At 41.5% G+C, this 18,254-nt stretch overlaps 1 protein-coding gene across 1 annotated transcript in view; it reads right to left on the bottom strand.

Moving 5' to 3' along the window:
* Positions 1-18,254, bottom strand: part of COL28A1 (collagen type XXVIII alpha 1 chain) — a 161,727-nt gene that overhangs the window by 53,332 nt on the left and 90,141 nt on the right. The window contains exons 26-27 of the mRNA XM_045864663.3: positions 9,953-10,021; positions 5,912-5,980 (exon numbers count right to left, since the gene is read on the bottom strand). Coding sequence (XP_045720619.1) covers positions 5,912-5,980; positions 9,953-10,021 — 138 coding nt within the window. The remainder of the gene's footprint in view (positions 1-5,911; positions 5,981-9,952; positions 10,022-18,254) is intronic.

Below are 18,254 nucleotides of genomic sequence, written 5' to 3'. Positions count from 1 at the left end.
AGGTCCACTCTAACCAAAAATCTAGTCAAGTGGATTCTGGAAACACTTTCAAAGTGATCAGGTATAGGTAGGAGCCAAGCAGAAGGCTGCCAGGTTCTATGTGAGACTTCCACCACAGTATGCTCACATTTTTTCAAGCTTTAGCCTTTCTGATGAAGGGAGCTCAGAAGATGGCAAAAGTACTTGCTGCAGTTAAAATGGCGCTGGGAGTTTATAGAACCATAGTTACTTTGATGCAGCTGAAACAAACAGAAATGTACCTAAGGAATGACATTAACCCTCAACATTGAAGCAAGAATCTTACAAAGTTCTGGGTTGTATCCCAAATTTCTAATCAGAGAGCTTTGCAGGGAGAAACCATTTTCTTTCTGGCTGTCCCCATGCTGGGCCCCACCCCCCACCACACCCATGCTGAATCTCAGATGCTGTTGGCATCCTGGGTAATCCCCTAAGACACTGCCCCTTCCCTTATTCCTCACGTGAGCCTAATTGCTGGCTCCTCTTTATTCCTCACATCAGTTCTTCCTCTCAGCTCTGCCTCCCTGACACCATCTCTCCCGACTTTGAAATCACGGCTCTCCTACCAGGTTCCAGGTGGCCCTTGTCCTCTCACCCTGGCTTTGTCACAGACAGGAATGAGCTTTTCCTGGTCCTTTCCTTATTCCGCAAAACCCCAAGCCTCCTCCAGCTCTGTGGCTGGGACTCAGCCTGTCTACTCAAGACAAATTTCTAAATCATCCTCCGGTGCTCCTGATGCTGCGTGAAATAAGTAAGAAGATATCAAGGCTCTAAGGTTTTCTTTTGAAGTTAGGATAAAAGGAATGATGAAGCTGAACCCAATCTTTGTAAGCCCGGGTAACAGGGCCCTGCCGTTGCAGGAGAGTGACGAAGCATTCTGGAAATGGCCATGGAGACCACTCTTGTCTTCTGTTCACTTCTGGAAGCACCAATAGACTTCAGAACAACAAATAACTTTAAATTTGCCATCCTTCCTAGAAACAGGTTAAATTATGTGTGCCATTATGCCGGTTCTTCATCAAACCTCTGGTTCTTCTTCCTGGCACACAGCTGGACTGCCTTTCTATGACGCTGGCTCCAGCCAGTAAAATGGGGCAGAGGTGACATGTTGTCAATGCCCGACCAAGACTTGGGAGAAACAGGTGTGCCTCTTTCACACTCTCCCTGTTGGCTTGCTGGGTATAAGTGGTAAAGAGGCCCGGCACAAGGAGGAAGCATAAAGGGAGGATGAAATTCTCTGAAATTCTAAATGAAAGAAAATTGCCCACCAAAAAGGAACACCTACATTGGCCTGTTAAGTGAGCAAAAACCTCAGTTGTGTGTGAGCCATTATTCGTTTTGGGGTTTATTTAGTACTAGAGTCAGGCCTACACTAACTCATGTAACCAGTATTTTATGTTTTAGAGCATTGAATCATTTGAATGCCAGAATTCTGGGCCTTCATCCTGGAAAGTACAAGAAGGACTAGTGGAAAGGGAGGGAAGCAGGAAGGAACAATAATGTGAATAACTACAAACATTTACTGCATATGTAACCATGTGCCAAGCCCTGTGTTAAATGTGTTACACATACAGTCTCATTGAATTTCATTTATTTCTCATGACAACTTTAGGTAATAGTACTATTATTATCCCCATTACTCAGATATGAAAACTGAGGCCAGGTTATAGTACTCAGGGAGCCATGATTCAAATATGTCGATTCCATAGCCCCAGCTCTTGTTGAGTACTCAGTACTGTGTACTGGACACTTTGTACAATTTTATGTTCACAGTGCCTTGTAAAATAGTCTGTCTTTTTTTTTTTTTTAAGATTTTATTTATTTATTTGACAGAGAGAGACACCGTGAGAGAGGGAACATAAGCAGGGGGAGTGGGAGAAGGAGAAGCAGGCTTCCCGCGGAGCAGGGAGCCCGATGCGGGGTCGATCCCAGGACCCTGGGATCATGACCTGAGCCGAAGGCAGATGCTTAACGACTGAGCCACCCAGGTGCCCCTAAAATAGTCTGTCTTATCTCTGTTTTAAAGATGAAGAAGCTGAGGTTCAAGGCTTTATCCAAGCTTACAAGATTCAGGCCAAGGTCTGTGTGACTGTAAAGCTCATTTTCTTTCCATCATGATTGAGATCAGAATATAGAGGGGAGAGGTCATTTGGATTGAGTTTACCTCCATTTCTGGGCCCCACTTGTCTTAGAGGTTAATCCTTTAGCTCTAAGATCATGTGACCACTATAATCATCATTATTTATCCACTTTGGAGATACTGGGATTTCTGCCAGATAACATTCACCAGATTCCCCCCATCATGTCACTGTGGCTATTTTTCACACTGGCTTGGCCTAAATATCCGCTAGCCCATTTGTTAGCCCATCCGCTAGCCCAGCCTGACTACAGGGACAGTTCCTTCAGCCAGGGTTGGATCAGTCATGTTCAGGCCTAAATGTAGAATGGAAGCCAGTGGCATGGAAGCACATTTTTTAATGAATAAAGGGTTTATGCATAGTAGGAGTTATAGTAGAGACCAGTCCACAAATCTACCTCCTAAAGTCAAGGAGCGCCACCAGGAATCTTATTTTTATAAATACCTCTTGATCCTCTGAGAAAAAATACTATAGGAATGTCAGGGCTGAGCAGGACACCGGAACTGACTTCAACAAAGATGTAGAGACAGAAACTGGCCCACCCTCTCATTATATCCCTCCTGGCCCCTGGAAGGGCTAGTTGACAGAGCAAGGAATCCTTAGAGACCCCTCCCACTCCTTCTCCCCCTGACTTCACTTGGAAGATTACTGGTATATCTATAGTCCATATTTAGGGGAATGGCCAGTGTTCACAGTGGGACAAGAGGGTGGCATCAGATAACCTCCCGGCCTACACCATGAACCTGAAAGACCAAGGCCAAGGAGCCATAGTCCCATATTCATCCATTCAATCAACAGACATCTGCAGTTGAGAGAAACCACTGAAGTCGCTGAAAGAGCCAGAGCTTCTCTGCAGTGCAGAGCCTGCTGAGTCACAGTGGGGACTACAGAGAAACTGCAGGAGACTGCCATGGTACCCAAGGGGAGTGGGCCCATCATGTTTTTATGTTTCCCATGTATGGTCCCAGAGCTTCAGGAGAGGCGGAAAGAGAGGGTTGACAGAAGATCACACTCTTCTGCATGGAGAATCAGGAGAATACATTGGAGGCAATGGGGGGGCAGCACCCACATTCTTTGTAGTCATGCACATCTATTCTACAGATGGTAGACAGAGTGAGTCTTTTCTAATACCTGTCTGATCATGTCATCCTTCCCTGATTCTCAATTGCTCTTAGAATTAAGACTACACTCATTACTTTGGCCTACTGTAGGCCCAATTTATTCCATGTGCCTCCCTTCCATACTCTGTGGAGCTCAGAGTGTGATTATTTTATAGCCTATAAATGCCATGACTAAATTCATTTCTCTTCATTCACCGTTTTATATTGCACTTAGGTTATTTGCCTGACATAGATGGTGCTCAACCAGTACTGGTGGGTGGGTGGGTGGGTGGTTGATGAGTGACTGCCTGAAGACACAATATTCTAGCAACAAAGTTAGGCAAGTGCTAGAACAAATCACTTCTGTGATTGTAGCCCAAGCCCTTATTTTCCCCATGGTTGGGACAGCATGAGAGACAGGGCACAGATCAGACCCCAATGTTAAAGGTTAACAGCAACAAGGGCTTCCATCAAAGACTTACCAACAGACATACCAACAGAAGTGTTTTACTAATTCAGATGGCTTTTAGAAAGAGGTGGGAAATAGGTCAACAATTGAACATAAAATGACATTTCACTCATCATGTAGCCTTAAAATGACTCGGAGGAACACCACCAACTAGATTTTTCAGTTCCCTCCCTTTTACAGTGATGGTACAACCCAGGGTCAAGAAAATGAGGTGGCAGTCCTCAGCGAAATAGGCTTGCCCTCTGCCAACAGGATGCCAGGCAATCCAATACGTCAAGAGAGGTTTTATGAGACAGCCTTGGTCAGGGCTCACTGCCAAGTAGGTTCCAGTCACCGCCCTCAGTGGAAGAAAAGCTGATCTCATTTCTGCTACCACTGGATATGTGACAGTTTTCATTTTGGTTCTTTCCCTGTCGTGGTAGGCTTCACACAAGAGTCTCCCTTAAGATGGACTTTGAACATAGCATACCTTGGGGGAGCATAAAAAAAGGACAAGCGGTGAGAAAGGCAGGGCACCTGAGTCAGAGTTGGTGAGGATTAAGTGCAACCTTCAATGCTCCTTGGGAATAAGGAAGTCCCCCCCATTTCCCCTGATAATAAAAAGGACAACGTTGGCACCAGATTTAACGAGATGGCAATAAGGAACTACCAGCACCTGTGATCTGAGCTCCTACTGGTGAAAAGACCCATGGTCTAACATGGGTTCATTATCTAAACAGACTCATGCAAAGGCATCTAATAGAGCATTACCATCTTTTAACTGTAGAATTTTACGACTAAGCATGAGAGTGATGTTGTTTACAAGGAAGCAGTTTTTTGTTGTATTTTCCAGTGCTGGTACATCAGCAACATGCTAACTGTTGGGCCTCCCCTTGGATCCTCAGCCCCACAGATGAGCAAATGTTGCTTAGAAGACCAGCCATGGAAGCCCTAGCACTATGTGGTAGAGGGAAAGATTTAACCTATTTTCCATGAGTTTTGCTCTTGACTAAGCTCACTCTCTACACTGGAGTAGGTGGTTTATTTTCAACACAGGATTTTCACAATTATTATCTCAAGCTCTTACTGTCTCCTACTTACTAAGAAGTTCTATTTGAACAGAACTTTTTTCTTTTTTTTTAATATTTTATTTATTTATTTGAGAGAGACAGAGATAGCAAGAGAGAACATGAGCAAGCGGGAAGGAGGGAGAAAAGCAGACCCCCCACTAAGCAGGGAGCCTGATGCAGGGCTCAATCCCAGGACCCTGGGATCATGACCTGAGCCAAAGGCAGAGGCTTAACCAACTGAGCCACCCAGGTGCCCCCAAGAAATTCTGTTTGAAAAAGAATTTATTTTGAATGTTTCCACTTTTTAAGAGTCAATATTAATTATATAGGGGATGAATTACTCCATTTCGAAGCTTATGCATGGTAAAAACAATAGAATTTTATTTGGGAGAAAATAGAATGAGAATGAGCCAGTAAAAAAAAAAAAATTAAAAATCAGTAAGTCAACATAGGACATGTAGAAAAGGAAATTGTTTGAAATTGTATGGCAACCTTTAGATGTCAAATTTTGTCTACAGAGACCTGGGCTGTTGAGACAGAAAGAGCCCAGAATACAGGTAGTTGTGAATTCCAGTAACACACACTTGGGGCCTAGAGCCAGAGTTCTTATCCTAGATGCTCAGAAGAATCACCTGGGGGCTTTTACCAGTATTGAATACCCACAGTGTTCAAGCACTGGCGCCGGAGATTCAGATCTAGTTCTTCTGGGGCAGGTCATCAGTATTATTCATAAAGCTCCTCAGGCAGTTCCACTGTGAGCTAAGACTAGGAAGCCCTGGGCTAAGAATGGAAGATACAGGCAAGGAAGGAAGGTGAGAGATGGAGACAGAGACAGGGAGAGAACACACAGCGGGGCATACATTCTCCACTCGGCTCAGAGACCAGCAAGGACAACAAACCCACCGTAACCATTAAATGTCTCACTGAGTAATTTATGTAATGTCTGGTGTTCATGAAGCTAATGTACTTAGAGCACTTTTACACTTCTGGACTGTGTCTCTAAGTACTGGAGGTAATTTTAACTGCTAAGCCTATGTTAAATTCATTTCCTAATAGTCACGTTTGATATTATCCACAACCTCTTCTCTCATCATTCTGGTGAACTGAGAGGTGACGCAAGCGATCATATCCACTTACTTTAATTCCTTGTAATCCATAGCCAGGAGCACCAGGAGGGCCAGGCAAGCCTTTCTGCCCAATATCTCCCTGTTGGAAGACCAAGAGAAATTGAAGAGAAGTATGAGAAGATTTAGGAAGAAACAGTGTACTTCTGCTCTTGGCTTCCTTCTTACTTTGGTCTGATCAGGACCTAATCTATGCACCCCATGAAGTTATATCATATCTTATATAAAGCAGTGTTTTTCCCCCAATTTTAAGCCACAGAACTCTTGCAAAAATCTTATGCATAATCCAAATACAAGTAAAAAGGCAAGGCAGAGCTGCTTGGCCTAAGCAGAAGCATTGGCCCAGGAGCCTTGTCCCCTCTAGCTGTCCCACCACCAACCCCCACAACACCAGGGGTGTGAAGACCACTCACACATAATTCTGTGTAGCCTCTACTGTGTTTCTCCATTTCCATAGGGAGTGCTATTCACTGGCGTTGCAGCTAAAGATTCAGTGGATCAGTATTGAATTTTTAAGAAAATAGGTAAATAAAGCAAAAAGTACCTCATTTCCCAATATGTGTTTTCTACAGCATGAGTGAACTCCGTGCTTCTTGAGGAAAGACTTCTGTGGTCAAATGAGATTGGAAAGTGTTCTACACCATGTGTGTGCCTCTCCTTGGAGATCCCTAGTGCATACAAGCGTACCTTGTTTCCTTGTGCTTCACTATTAGGCTTCCCAGATACTGCTTTTTTACAGACTGAAGATTTGTGGCCATGCTGTGTTAGGCAAGTCTATCTGTGCCATTTTTCCAACAGCATTTGCTCACTTCCTGTCTCTGTGTCACATTTTGGTAACTCTCACAATATTTCAGGCTTTTTCATTATTATTGTATTGCTTATGGCAATCTCTGATCAGTGATCTTTGATGTTACGATGGTAATTGTTTTAGCGCACCACGAACAGCACCCATTTAAGACAGCAAACTTAATCACAAAGGTTGTATGTGTTCTGATTATTCCAAGAGCGTTCCCCTGTCTCTCTCCCTCCCCTCAGGCCTCCTTATTCCCTGAGACACAGCAATATTGAAATAAGACCAGCTAATAACCCTACAATGTCCTCTAGGTGATCAAGTGAAAGGAAGAGTCACACATCTCACTTTAAATTAAAAGCTAGACGTGATTAAGCTTAGTGAAGAAGACATGTCAAAAGCCAACATAGGCCAAAAGCTAGGCCTCTTGCACTGAACAGTTAGCAAAGTTGTGAATGCAAAGGAAAAGTTCTTGAAGGAAATGAAAAGTGATACTCCGGTGAACTCAAGAAGGATAAGAAAGCAGAACATCCTTACTGCTGCTAAGGAGAACGTTTTAGTGGTCTGGGCAGATCAAACCAGCCATAACTTTCCCTTAAGCCAAAGCATAATCCAGAGCAAGGCCCTCACTCTCTTCAATTTTATGAAGGCTGGGAGAGGTGAAGAAGCTGCAAAAGGTTTGAAGCTAGCAGAGTTTAGTTCATGAGGCAGGAAGTCCTCTCTGTAACATAAAAGTACAAGGTGAACAGCAGGTGCTGATGAAGCTGCAGCAAGGTGTCCAGAAGATCTAGCTCAGAGAGTAAATGAAGGTGACTACACTCAACAACAGACTTTCGGCATAGGTGAAACAGCTTTATATTGGAAGAAGATGCCATCTAGGACTTTCATAGCTAGAGAGAAGTCAGTGGCTGGCTTCCAAGCTTCAAAGGACAGGATGACTGTCCTGTTAGGGGCTGATGCAGCTGGTGACTTTAAGTTGAAGCCAGTGCTCATTTACCAGTTCAAAAATATGGGGGCCCTTGAGAATTACGCTAAATCTACTTGGCTTATGTTCTATAAGGAGAACAACAAAGCCCGATGATAGCACATCTGTCCACAACATAGTTTACTGAATATTTTAGACCTACTGTTGAGACTTACTGCTCAGAAAAAAAAAAAAAAAGACTGCTTTCAAAATATTAACAGTGCACCTGGTCACCCAAGAGCTCTTGGTGGAGAAGGATGACTAGATTATGTTGTTTTCCTGGCTGCTAACACAGCATCCATTCTGCAGCTGATGGATCAAGGAGTAATTCTAACTTTCAAGTCTTATTTAAAAAATACATTTTGTAAAAAAAAGGTGAAGAATTATTGAAATGACAACAAGGAATTTAGGATATTACATAAACTTAGTTGATAAAGCAGTGGCAGGGTTTGAGAGGAATGACTCCTATTTTGAAAGAAGTTCTATTCTGGGTAAAATGCTATCAAACGCATGCCACAAAGAAATTGTTTGTGAAAAGAAAAGTCAACAAGGTGGCAAACTTCACTGTGGTCTTATTTTCAGAAACTGCCACAGCCACCCCAACCTCCAACAGCCACCAACTTCATCAGTCAGCAGCCATCAACATGGAGGAAAGACCCTCCACTGGCAAAAAGATGACTACTTGTGGAAAGCTTGGATGACGGTTAGCATTTTTAGCAATAAAGTATTTTTAATGAAGGTATATTCTTTGGTTTTTTTTAGACATAATGCTATTGCACCCTTAATAGACTAGAATATAATGGTAACATAATTTTTATATGCACTGGGAAACCAAAAAATTCATTGGACTCTCTTTATTGTGGTATTTACTTTATTGTGGTAGTCTGGACCTGAACCTAAAATGTCTCCAAGGTATGCCCATAGAAATATATTAAAACCTCTAAGAAGTCCCACAATAGAGAGATTAGTTTAACTTTGTTTATTCCAGAAGTTCCTAATTAACATTTGATGGAACAAGCTTTGAGAAATGTTGGATTAATATGAGTTACTATATAAGTCAGCTTTTTCTTTCCACTACAGAAAAAAAAAGCTTTATTTTTTCCTAATTGTAAGAGGAACACCTGCTCATTGAAAAAAAAAATTAAAGATGACAACGACAAAGAAAAAAATAGACCCTTCTTTCCACCACCCAGTGATAACAACTACTAACATCTTGGGAGTATCTTCATCCATGTAAAGTGATCCACACAGTTAAGAAATCACCTACTGCCAAAATGAAGTCGATGGACAAAAAAAGATAAACTAAGAATCTTGGTAATTCTGGGATCCTCAGTAAAATCTTTGACTCATGGGGCCTTTGCCCTGTCCTCTCTGAATATGAGGCTCTAATTCACTTCTGTGCATTTTGGTCATGAACATATGGATTTGAAATTTGAAATGAGTGGCTTACTGACACCCATTTGCCCTATGAACATGCCTGATACTTCTTTACTTCGGTTTTTGAACAAATCAAAGAATTATTTGTTGAACACGTGAATCAACAGTTAAAACAGGGCTTCTCAACCTCTGCACTATTCCCATCTTGAGCTGGATAGCTCTTTATGATGGGGGCTGTCCTGTGCACTGTAGGATGTTTAGCAGCATCCCTGCCCCCTTCCCACTAGATGCCAGTAGCACTCCTCCCCCCACTGTGACACCCAAAACTGTCCCAGACATCCCAAATGTCCCCCCTGGGGCAAACCAGGGAAGACAAGATCTCCCTCATTGAAAAACACTGGATTATAAGAAAGAAAGGATGAATAATCACCAGATTGGAGATGACAAAAGAAAGAGAAATGGAAACGAAAGCAAAGGGAGTTCAAGAAAGTTTCTCTCACCTTCCATGGGGACAATAAATGTAGACCCTTGCCCTGAGGCCCTGACAGAGTGGACTATGCACATCTGACACAATAGTTTACCGGGCATTCTGTTAAAACACCAGCTGAGGTACATTGACCAGAGTCAAAATGTGTCCCCTTAATGATGGCCCAGCCTCCAAGAAACCTGGAAATATTTTGAGCATTTTGCAACCACTTTCTTAAGAGACACTTTCTAATTTCTTTTGGGGAAGTAAATGGCTTCATGCCCTTAAATGATCTATTTCACTGAAAGGTACATAATATGAGAAAATAAGACTTTTCGTCAGCACTCAAGAAAAAATAAGTCAACACTAAAATAAACATGTGCTGTGAAGTTAATGTTCACTCGGTTGGCACAGATGGTATCTGAACTTCACACAGAGCACAGACGTAAAGACTCACCTTTGGCCCTTGGGTTCCTATGCCCCGAGGCCCAGAGGGGCCTGGGGGGCCTCTGACACCAGGCTCTCCCTGAAAAGACACAATGAATGACAAGTTACTGATCTAAAACACAAGACAAAAAAAATTTTAAGTTGTATAGTTTATATAAAATGTCATATTTCATATTAAAAATATTTTATATAAACTTTCATACATAAAATTATATTTTAAAACCCAAGCCCTTGAATTTGACTAAGATATTAATTAAGCCCTTTTCTCCCAGATCACTTTCCTATACTTGACAAAGGGAGTGTTATTGCCTTTTGTTTTCATTTCTTATTGCCACTTAAGTAATCTTCCAGCCAACTGATATGGGTCCATTTCAAAGCAATCAAGTCAGTTAACTTTTGACAACCTTAAAAGGTACTTTTTGCAGAACTCCCTTTGCTGGAATTTGGAAAAGAGCTGCCATTGTGAGTGGAGGGAGAAACAAGGAACAAGAATAAAAAGAAACCATTGAAAGCTATAAGCCCATCCTGAACTAGTTGCTCTTACTGTTTCATGCAACAAAAATGATGCTACTTGGGGTTGAGGATGAGCTTTGAGATACTTCTTCCCTAAAAGCAGTTGCACCTACAGGATAAGTTCTCTACAAGCTTTTGAGGTTCCCCCAAAGTCTTTTGGAACAGGCAGGTAGCCCAGGAAAGTCGGGGGGGCCTGACTAGGGTAGCTCAGGTCCTGTGCTTAGATCTATCTATGTGAGATGTGAATGATAGGAAGAAGCAGAGAAATGAAAATCTCTTCACTAGCCACCTTTTATGTACTCGGAACTCTACTATGCATGTTCATACAGGCTATTGGACATAATTTAGCACTCACGACAACCCTGTGTTAGAGCGATGCCTAACTCACCTAATGTCTCTGACCCTCAGCACACTCATCAGATACATACAAAATCATACTTACATTTCCTGGGGATGACAGTGAAGTTAAGACAAAGAATGTGAGTGTCTCTGAAACAATGTCTATCACAATGTCTAGACACTGTGATAGACACACAATTTATTGTATTGTGACCACATAATACACAATACACAAATCTATTGAACAATGTGTAAACACAGTTCAGTAGATTTTGCCCAGAACCATTTGATGTTTAATCAAAAATAATTGTCTTCTTTGCCTGGGTGCTGTGAACCTCACCCCAGATACAATGGCTCGCTCTCTTGTGCCACTGTGCCTATCTAGCTGAGTAAAAACTTGGGAAATATTAATGCCTCACCCCAGCTGGTTTTGGGTTTTTTTTAAGATTTATTTATTTATTTTAGAGAAAGAGAGAACAGGAGCGGGAGGGGCAGAGGGAGGAGAGAATCTCAAGCAGACTCCATGCTGAGCACAGAGCCCAGCGTGGGGCTTGATCCCAGGACGCTGCGATCATGACCTGAGCTGAAGCCAAGAGTCAGATGCTTAACCAACTGAGCCACCCAGGTGCCCCCACCCCAGTTGCTTTATTAAAGAGGAAATTAAAGTTAGCCTAAAGCTGCACAGCTACTGAAAAGCAGGACTAGGCGGACATGGAGAAGAAGGAACACTCATAAGTTACTGGTACAGCCACTTTGGAAAACAGTTTGGCAGTTTCTTAAAAAGTTCCACATTGATTTACTGTATACTAGTAATTTCACTCCTGTACCCAAAGGAAATGAAAACATATGTCCACACAAAGACTTACATATAAATGCTCTTAGTAGAATTATTCATAATAGCTAAAAACTAGAAACAACCTAAATGCCCAGCAACTGATAAATGGATAGACAAAATGTGGTATATTCAGCAATAAAAAGGAACGGACCACAGCGACAAGCTACAACATGGATGAACCTCAAAAGCTTTATTCTCAGTGAAAGAAGCCAGATCTAGGAAACCACATATTTGATTCCATTTGTATGAAATATCTAGAAGAGGCAAATTTATAGAGACAGACGGTAAATCCATGATTGCCTGGGACCAGGAATTGGAATGAGGACAGGATTAACTGTAAATGGGCATAAGAGATTTTATTGGGGGGAAGAAAATGTTCTAAAACTGATTTATGGTGAGGTTGTACAGCTTGCTAAATTTCCTTTAAAAATCATTGAAATACATACTTGGAGTGGGTGAGTTCTAGGATATATAAAATATGCCTCAAAAAAATTATAAAGGAAAAGAAAAAAAAAAAAAAGAAAGAAATGAAAGCCAGGCTTTGAAGCTAAATCTCCCAAGCTCTTTGCCTGAGGTCCCATTTCATCCATGTTTTGTTAGGATCTAAATAGCTTCTAGATTGCAACAGTGCAAAAATCAAGGATTATAAGAAATGATGAAATTGTTTATCTAGCAAAACAGCCCATCCTTATTTAATTTTACTTTCTACTTATAAGTCCTAAAGAGAAAACAAGGCCTTAAAAGAAAAGGAAAAGATTTAAACTTTATTAACGACTTAATTCTTTTAATCTCTAATTTCATAATTACCTATTTCCCTTGTGCCTGCAAGCCACTTTTTAATTCTGGTCTACTGTCTCCATCTCTTCCACATAGTAGATAGCTGCTGTTGTGACCACAGGTACTAATTATCTCTCTAACACCTCTCTCCTTCTGATTACCAACTTGGACCCCAAGTTTCTCCCAGCTTAAATGATCACTCCTATCATCAAGAGCTCCAGGTAGAGAACATGACGTGTCCTGTACCACATACATTTCTGTTGTCTCTCTTTTCTTGAGTCTCTTTACTCAAGATACACCTTTAGAGGGAGTATCTGTAAGTTCACTGGGGGAGAGTTTCCAGCTATACCTGACTGATTCACACACTTGCTGCATTTTGACACCCACCAGCAGAACCCAGGTAAACACAGTTCGATAGATTCTAGCCAGAACCATTTTTTTAAAATCCACAAACAATATCCAATAAAAATCTCACCAGTAAAGGTAAGGAAAATCTGCCGTGATGTTCACCATTGATAAGGAGAAGAATACAAGATTTTAAAGATAGAAAGACGGGCAAAGGATGAAAGCACACAGGTGGATTCAGTATCATCAGATCTTACATGTCTTTCATGCATTCTTGGTATGTCCCAAATGTTACATGCCTTTTAAAAATTAAGACTACAGAGACAAGGTAGGAGATTTTTTAATTCAGTAATATTTCTTTTAAGAAAGAATTCGACACTCTACAATTCAATTCATGATATTTTTCTTGTGATGATTTTAGTTAAAACTTCCTTCTCAATTAGTATTAATCATACTAATACACACACACACACATACACACTGAGCCCAGATGGGAAAGCAAGTGGGAAAAACAGTTGAAATAAGTTGTGAGTGAGTGTACTTTAGGCCAGCCTTGTCCATGCTCACTATTGCTACTCATTCTCTCTCTTCCTCAGTTTCCCTAACGCTCATCACATAGGAGTGTCTGAGGGCCGAGTGTAGACTTTGTGGACACCTTACTGCCCTTTCTATCCTTGAACATTGGCCAGTGAACTTTTTTTTTTTTTAAAGATTTTATTTATTCATTTGAGACACAGAGACACAGAGAGAGAGAGAGCATGAGCAATGGGAGAAGCAGACTCCGCCCGAGCTGAAGGCAGATGCCTAACCATCTGAGCCACCCAGGCACCCCGGCCAGTGAACTTTGATAACATGTTTCTCACATCACCTGTGGTGCTACAGTGTTTTCCTCAAATAAGCTGTCCATCTTTATCCATATAATTGTTGACGTATAGCCATGTTTTATCTATCCAAATAATCTTTTGTTATCTTTTGACCTAGGCAAATAGAACCTGATATATGCATTTATTTATCTGATAGACTTTAAACTGAGTCTTAGCTTAACATATTCTGCAGACGTTACAGTTGGTCATAACATGGTTTTAGGGTTGTTCCTTGGTGTTTCTGTACCCTACTTTTTAATAGATGGGAATATCAGGCACTTAATGAGCTATGGAAATCCACAGAGACAGTGTCTCTCTACTATGGTGCGGTCTTGAAGATGTATTATGTCTTTTGTTCCACGGGCCGTGTGCCCGTAGAAGGCCACAACGCCAGGTGAAGGCATACAAGAGGACCATGGTCCGGACTCACTTCACCATCTGATAGCACCCGGTCTGCCACACGCAGCACCATGGGTACCTATGAAGTGTGTTCACCATGACACGTTCAGACATGTGGTTCTATTGTCAGTGGATGGCGTGACAATCACAAATAAAAGGAATTACGACAGGCACTTGCACAGCTGGGCTTAGCTTCCCATGCAGGAGCTGAGAGTTACTGGAGCCTGCAGAGGGAGCCCTTGCATTAGGAGATAATAGTCAGCCCTGAAAGCAAATTCTGGAGTTGCCATTTTTTACTATATCCATCAATTTCATAAGACCACATAGCCTAAATCCTACCCCTACCCTCCACAAAACAAACAAACAAACAAAACTATTTAGATTACCCAGAGCTTCCTCTTGGCCCACAAAAGGAATTCTAGACTTGAGATACTCCTTCCAGTTTTTCACAGGAAATGGTCACTTTAGAACTAACTCCCTGCAGTACTTGTATATGTGAATTTAACAAATGATTCAGTGAAGGTTTTACCTAGACTGTAACCTTGCAGAGTGGTTGATTTCACCCCCTTTAACATCATACATAATCTTATGATGGTCCTGGTAATCATTCATTGATTAATATCACAAATTTCACTTTTTAAAAGGAAGGAAAAGAAACCAAACACACTATCACATTCATTCTTTTTTTCTCATTGGTAAACCTTTGCTTTGGTTAACATTAAAATTATCATAATTAATAATATAAATAATAACATTTATTAAATTTATTATGTGGCATTTTTCATTTATCATTCGATCCTATCAATATCAACTTACTTCATTTTATAGCTAAGGAAACTGAGACTTAGAGATAAGGATACATGATTTCCCAGAAACCATGCAGCCAGCAGCAATTCAAACCCAGGTCGACTCCAGAGCTCATCTCCCTTCTTGGTGTTGGCTGGAGCTAGATGCAAAATGCTAATGTCTCTGTAGACTCTCTTCCAGCTACCATTTAATGCAGAGACCATGGGTCTGTGGCTGTGAGAGTCCTTTTCCTACATTCAGTCAGTCACGCTCTCTCAAGGAGAAGAAAGAAAGCATCCTTGTGACAAGATCCCTGAGAGGCTCTCACCGCCTGCACCGTGCCCGGCTGTCTAAGGCTGGCCTCTCCATTTCCCCGTCATTGCCACTGCTCAGTTTTATGGTTGACCCCAATGTTTTACTTAGTCTCATTCCAGATCTTCTACCTACATCAATTCTTATTTTCTCTGTGTATCCATGCTGCAATATACTTGATTTGGCAGACTAATGCATGTTGTGATGACCACTATGACGTTAGTGTGTTAGAATTCATTAAAATGCTTTATAGATATTATTCCATTAATTTCTCAGAATAACCCTGTGAGGTGGGCATCATTATTCCAGACCACCGATGAGGAGGCTAAGTCCCAGGGAGAGTAAGTAACTTGCTGAGGTCACATAGCTAGTCAGTAACAGAGGTCCAAGTGGAGCAGTGAAAAGGAAACAATCTATTATACCTTCTGCATATTATAAGATTTAAACACAATGTTTGAGAATATAGTGCTCTTCAAGACAAAACAGCCCAATGCGACTGTCTCCCCACCCCCACCACAACCGTAGACAAGGCTTCACCCTTGGTCTGTGCGTGTTAGGTCCCTGCCCCTCGTTGAGAGGATGGTGGAAGCAGGTTACAGTTGTTCTTAAACGGATTTCATGCCTTTCTACCAGTGGGACAATGAAAAGCAAATTGAATTCACTGTGAAAAGAATTAGCTGCTAAAAAATTTCCCAAGGAATAGTACTCAAGATCCTACTAAATGATGAAACCAAGAAATGACTGAGTTTCAAAATAAGTCATAAGTCAAAGTGATGATTAGCAACTGCCTCATGTTGCTTCCTTTCTGGCTTCTAAATAAAATTAAGCTCTAACTACAAAGGCTCCAGCTACCAGAAACATAAGCATCACTCTGGAATGAATCCTGTAATAAACTTATGCACTGGTCTAGTAACTCTGCTGAGCCTCCCTGTGGCTGCCAGGATGCCAATGGAAATTTAGCTTACTGTAAGCTTCTGAATACACAGCCTGATACTGAGAATGTGTATTGGTTGTTGACTGGCCATTGTCATAGCACTCAGTCACTTCTCACTGACACCCTTCAGTGTGAAAAGGAAGACAGGAACAGTTACCAGCACAATTATCAGGGGATGTGAAAATAATGAAGAAGGCGTTGGAAAACAAGCACTCAAATCATGATAACATTTGCTTTAGCATATTTTCCCAGCTTTAAATTCCAAAATATTTAAAATAATTTCCATTCTTCCAATTAATTTCTCTCCTAGAACTTTAATATTCACCCCCAATCAGCAGTGTCTCAAAGTCCATGATAATTTAAAAACTTGCTTTTGGATGGGGGGTGGTAAGGTTAGGGGAGGTGGGGATTTGTTGATTGTTTCTTTTCTCAAAATCAACTCACCAAAGATGAACAAAAGATTACCCTGTGCCAAGGTGCCGAGAATCTCAGTGGAGAAGGAGAGTCTTTCTTATTTAGCTGTATTAGGAATTTTGAGTATAGAAATACCGATGTTGTCCCTAATGACAGAGAGAAGAGAAGACTCTCTTGTAATGATATTCAATATAATTTCCCACAGGAGCGGGGAGAGCTCCTCTAGTCTGAATGACTGAAAATAAAAATGTGTGGATGGTGATTTGTGTGGCCAATGCTAAGAGGATTTAGTGTGTGTTTCCAGGGCTGAAGGGAGAGGAGGTATGTATGTACTGCTGGGGAGAGAAATGCAGAGCTAGGAAAGCAGCAAGGAGAGATGAAAGCAGCCTTGAAGGTCACAAGACAGACCAGAATACAGCTGTGATTTTAAAGAACATGCATGGAACTGAATTGGGGAAAAACCTTGAAAAGTCACCCAATCCAGTTTTCCTGGTCTTGAATGTGACCTTTTCTGAAATCTAAAGGTCAAGTTGTCTAGCATTTCAACTTGATATGGCTCTGGCTCTAATTAGTCCTGGTTTTGAGCTGATTGTCCTGCCTGTCACAATTTTGCAGTCCTATTATGGGAGGTGGGTTTCTTCCACTCCAACTTGGAGTCACAGACCCTTAACATCACTGTCATGAAGTCTGTATCCGAGGCCAGCCTCCTTGTCAGAGACTGTTCAAAACAGTTTCTTGTCCAGTCCATGTCCACCAATGGAATCCACAAATTCCTAATGCAGTTCTGTGTGAATTGCTCCTCTGTTCTGCCACAGCCTGTTGGTGGTGTGCACATATGTGAGCCATTGCAGAGAACAGAGGGGCAATTCAAATGCCGGGAACATTGTTAGAATAATGACACTTGGTGGAATTTCACAGAGCCTTGCATTTTAATTTATGACTATGGGCCACTTTTGTCAAATAAAGCATGTATTTACAATATTCAAACATTTAAAGCTTTTGAAAAATGTTTAACTCTTTTGGGTTTGGGTTTGTGCTTCTCGTTAATGTTGACATAATTTAAGTTTGGATGATGGGAAAGCGAGGCTGGAAAGAGAAACAATCCCACTGTACGCTAAGTGATGCCGAGATATCTGGAAGCTCGACAGCTTTGAAAATGAACATCTGCAGATCAGGGCGAGTCAGTTTCTCTGCTCTAATTTATTCATTCATTTCATTTGCATTCATTCATCCATATTCATAGTCTCCCTCTTACACATGAACATAATATAGTATCAACACCATTTCTATTGTAAAGGGACAAGGTGTTCAGCCTTTCTGCTTCCTGATCTCCTTACCTATAAAATAAGGGAGTAGTTTAAAATGCGATGATATTCTGGAAATATTTAGGTAGTATATAATGTCTATTGACATAGTATACAATAATAATAGCAACAACCCAACATATGCTTTCTGCCCACAGATTTTATTCCAACCACTTGATGGTGAAGAGACCCCTTGAGGGCTCTAACAGGCAGGTTAGAGCCCCTCTGTGCAAGGACTGGCCCCAGCTCACCTGCTCCAAAGCTTTAGGGAAGGAATAGAGCTGAGAGAGGTACATGACAGGATGCACTTGTCCTTATGGAGCTCAGGAGGCCAAGGATAAACTCTTACTCTCAGAGATGTCAGTGGATCAGCCTCTAGATCACATGCACCTCATGAGCCTTTGCAGGTGAAAATACTGGAGAAAAGAGTCAAGTGGGCTTCTCGAAGGCAGATGAGGGTCACATAATGATTGTCCCCAAATCACAAAGGG

The sequence above is a fragment of the Mirounga angustirostris genome, unplaced genomic scaffold (assembly GCF_029215605.1).
Source record: "Mirounga angustirostris isolate CCGP_5_RB_7025 unplaced genomic scaffold, mMirAng1.0.hap1 SCAF_12, whole genome shotgun sequence".
Taxonomy (NCBI): domain Eukaryota; kingdom Metazoa; phylum Chordata; class Mammalia; order Carnivora; family Phocidae; genus Mirounga; species Mirounga angustirostris.
This window is presented reverse-complemented; position numbering and strand designations above follow the sequence as displayed.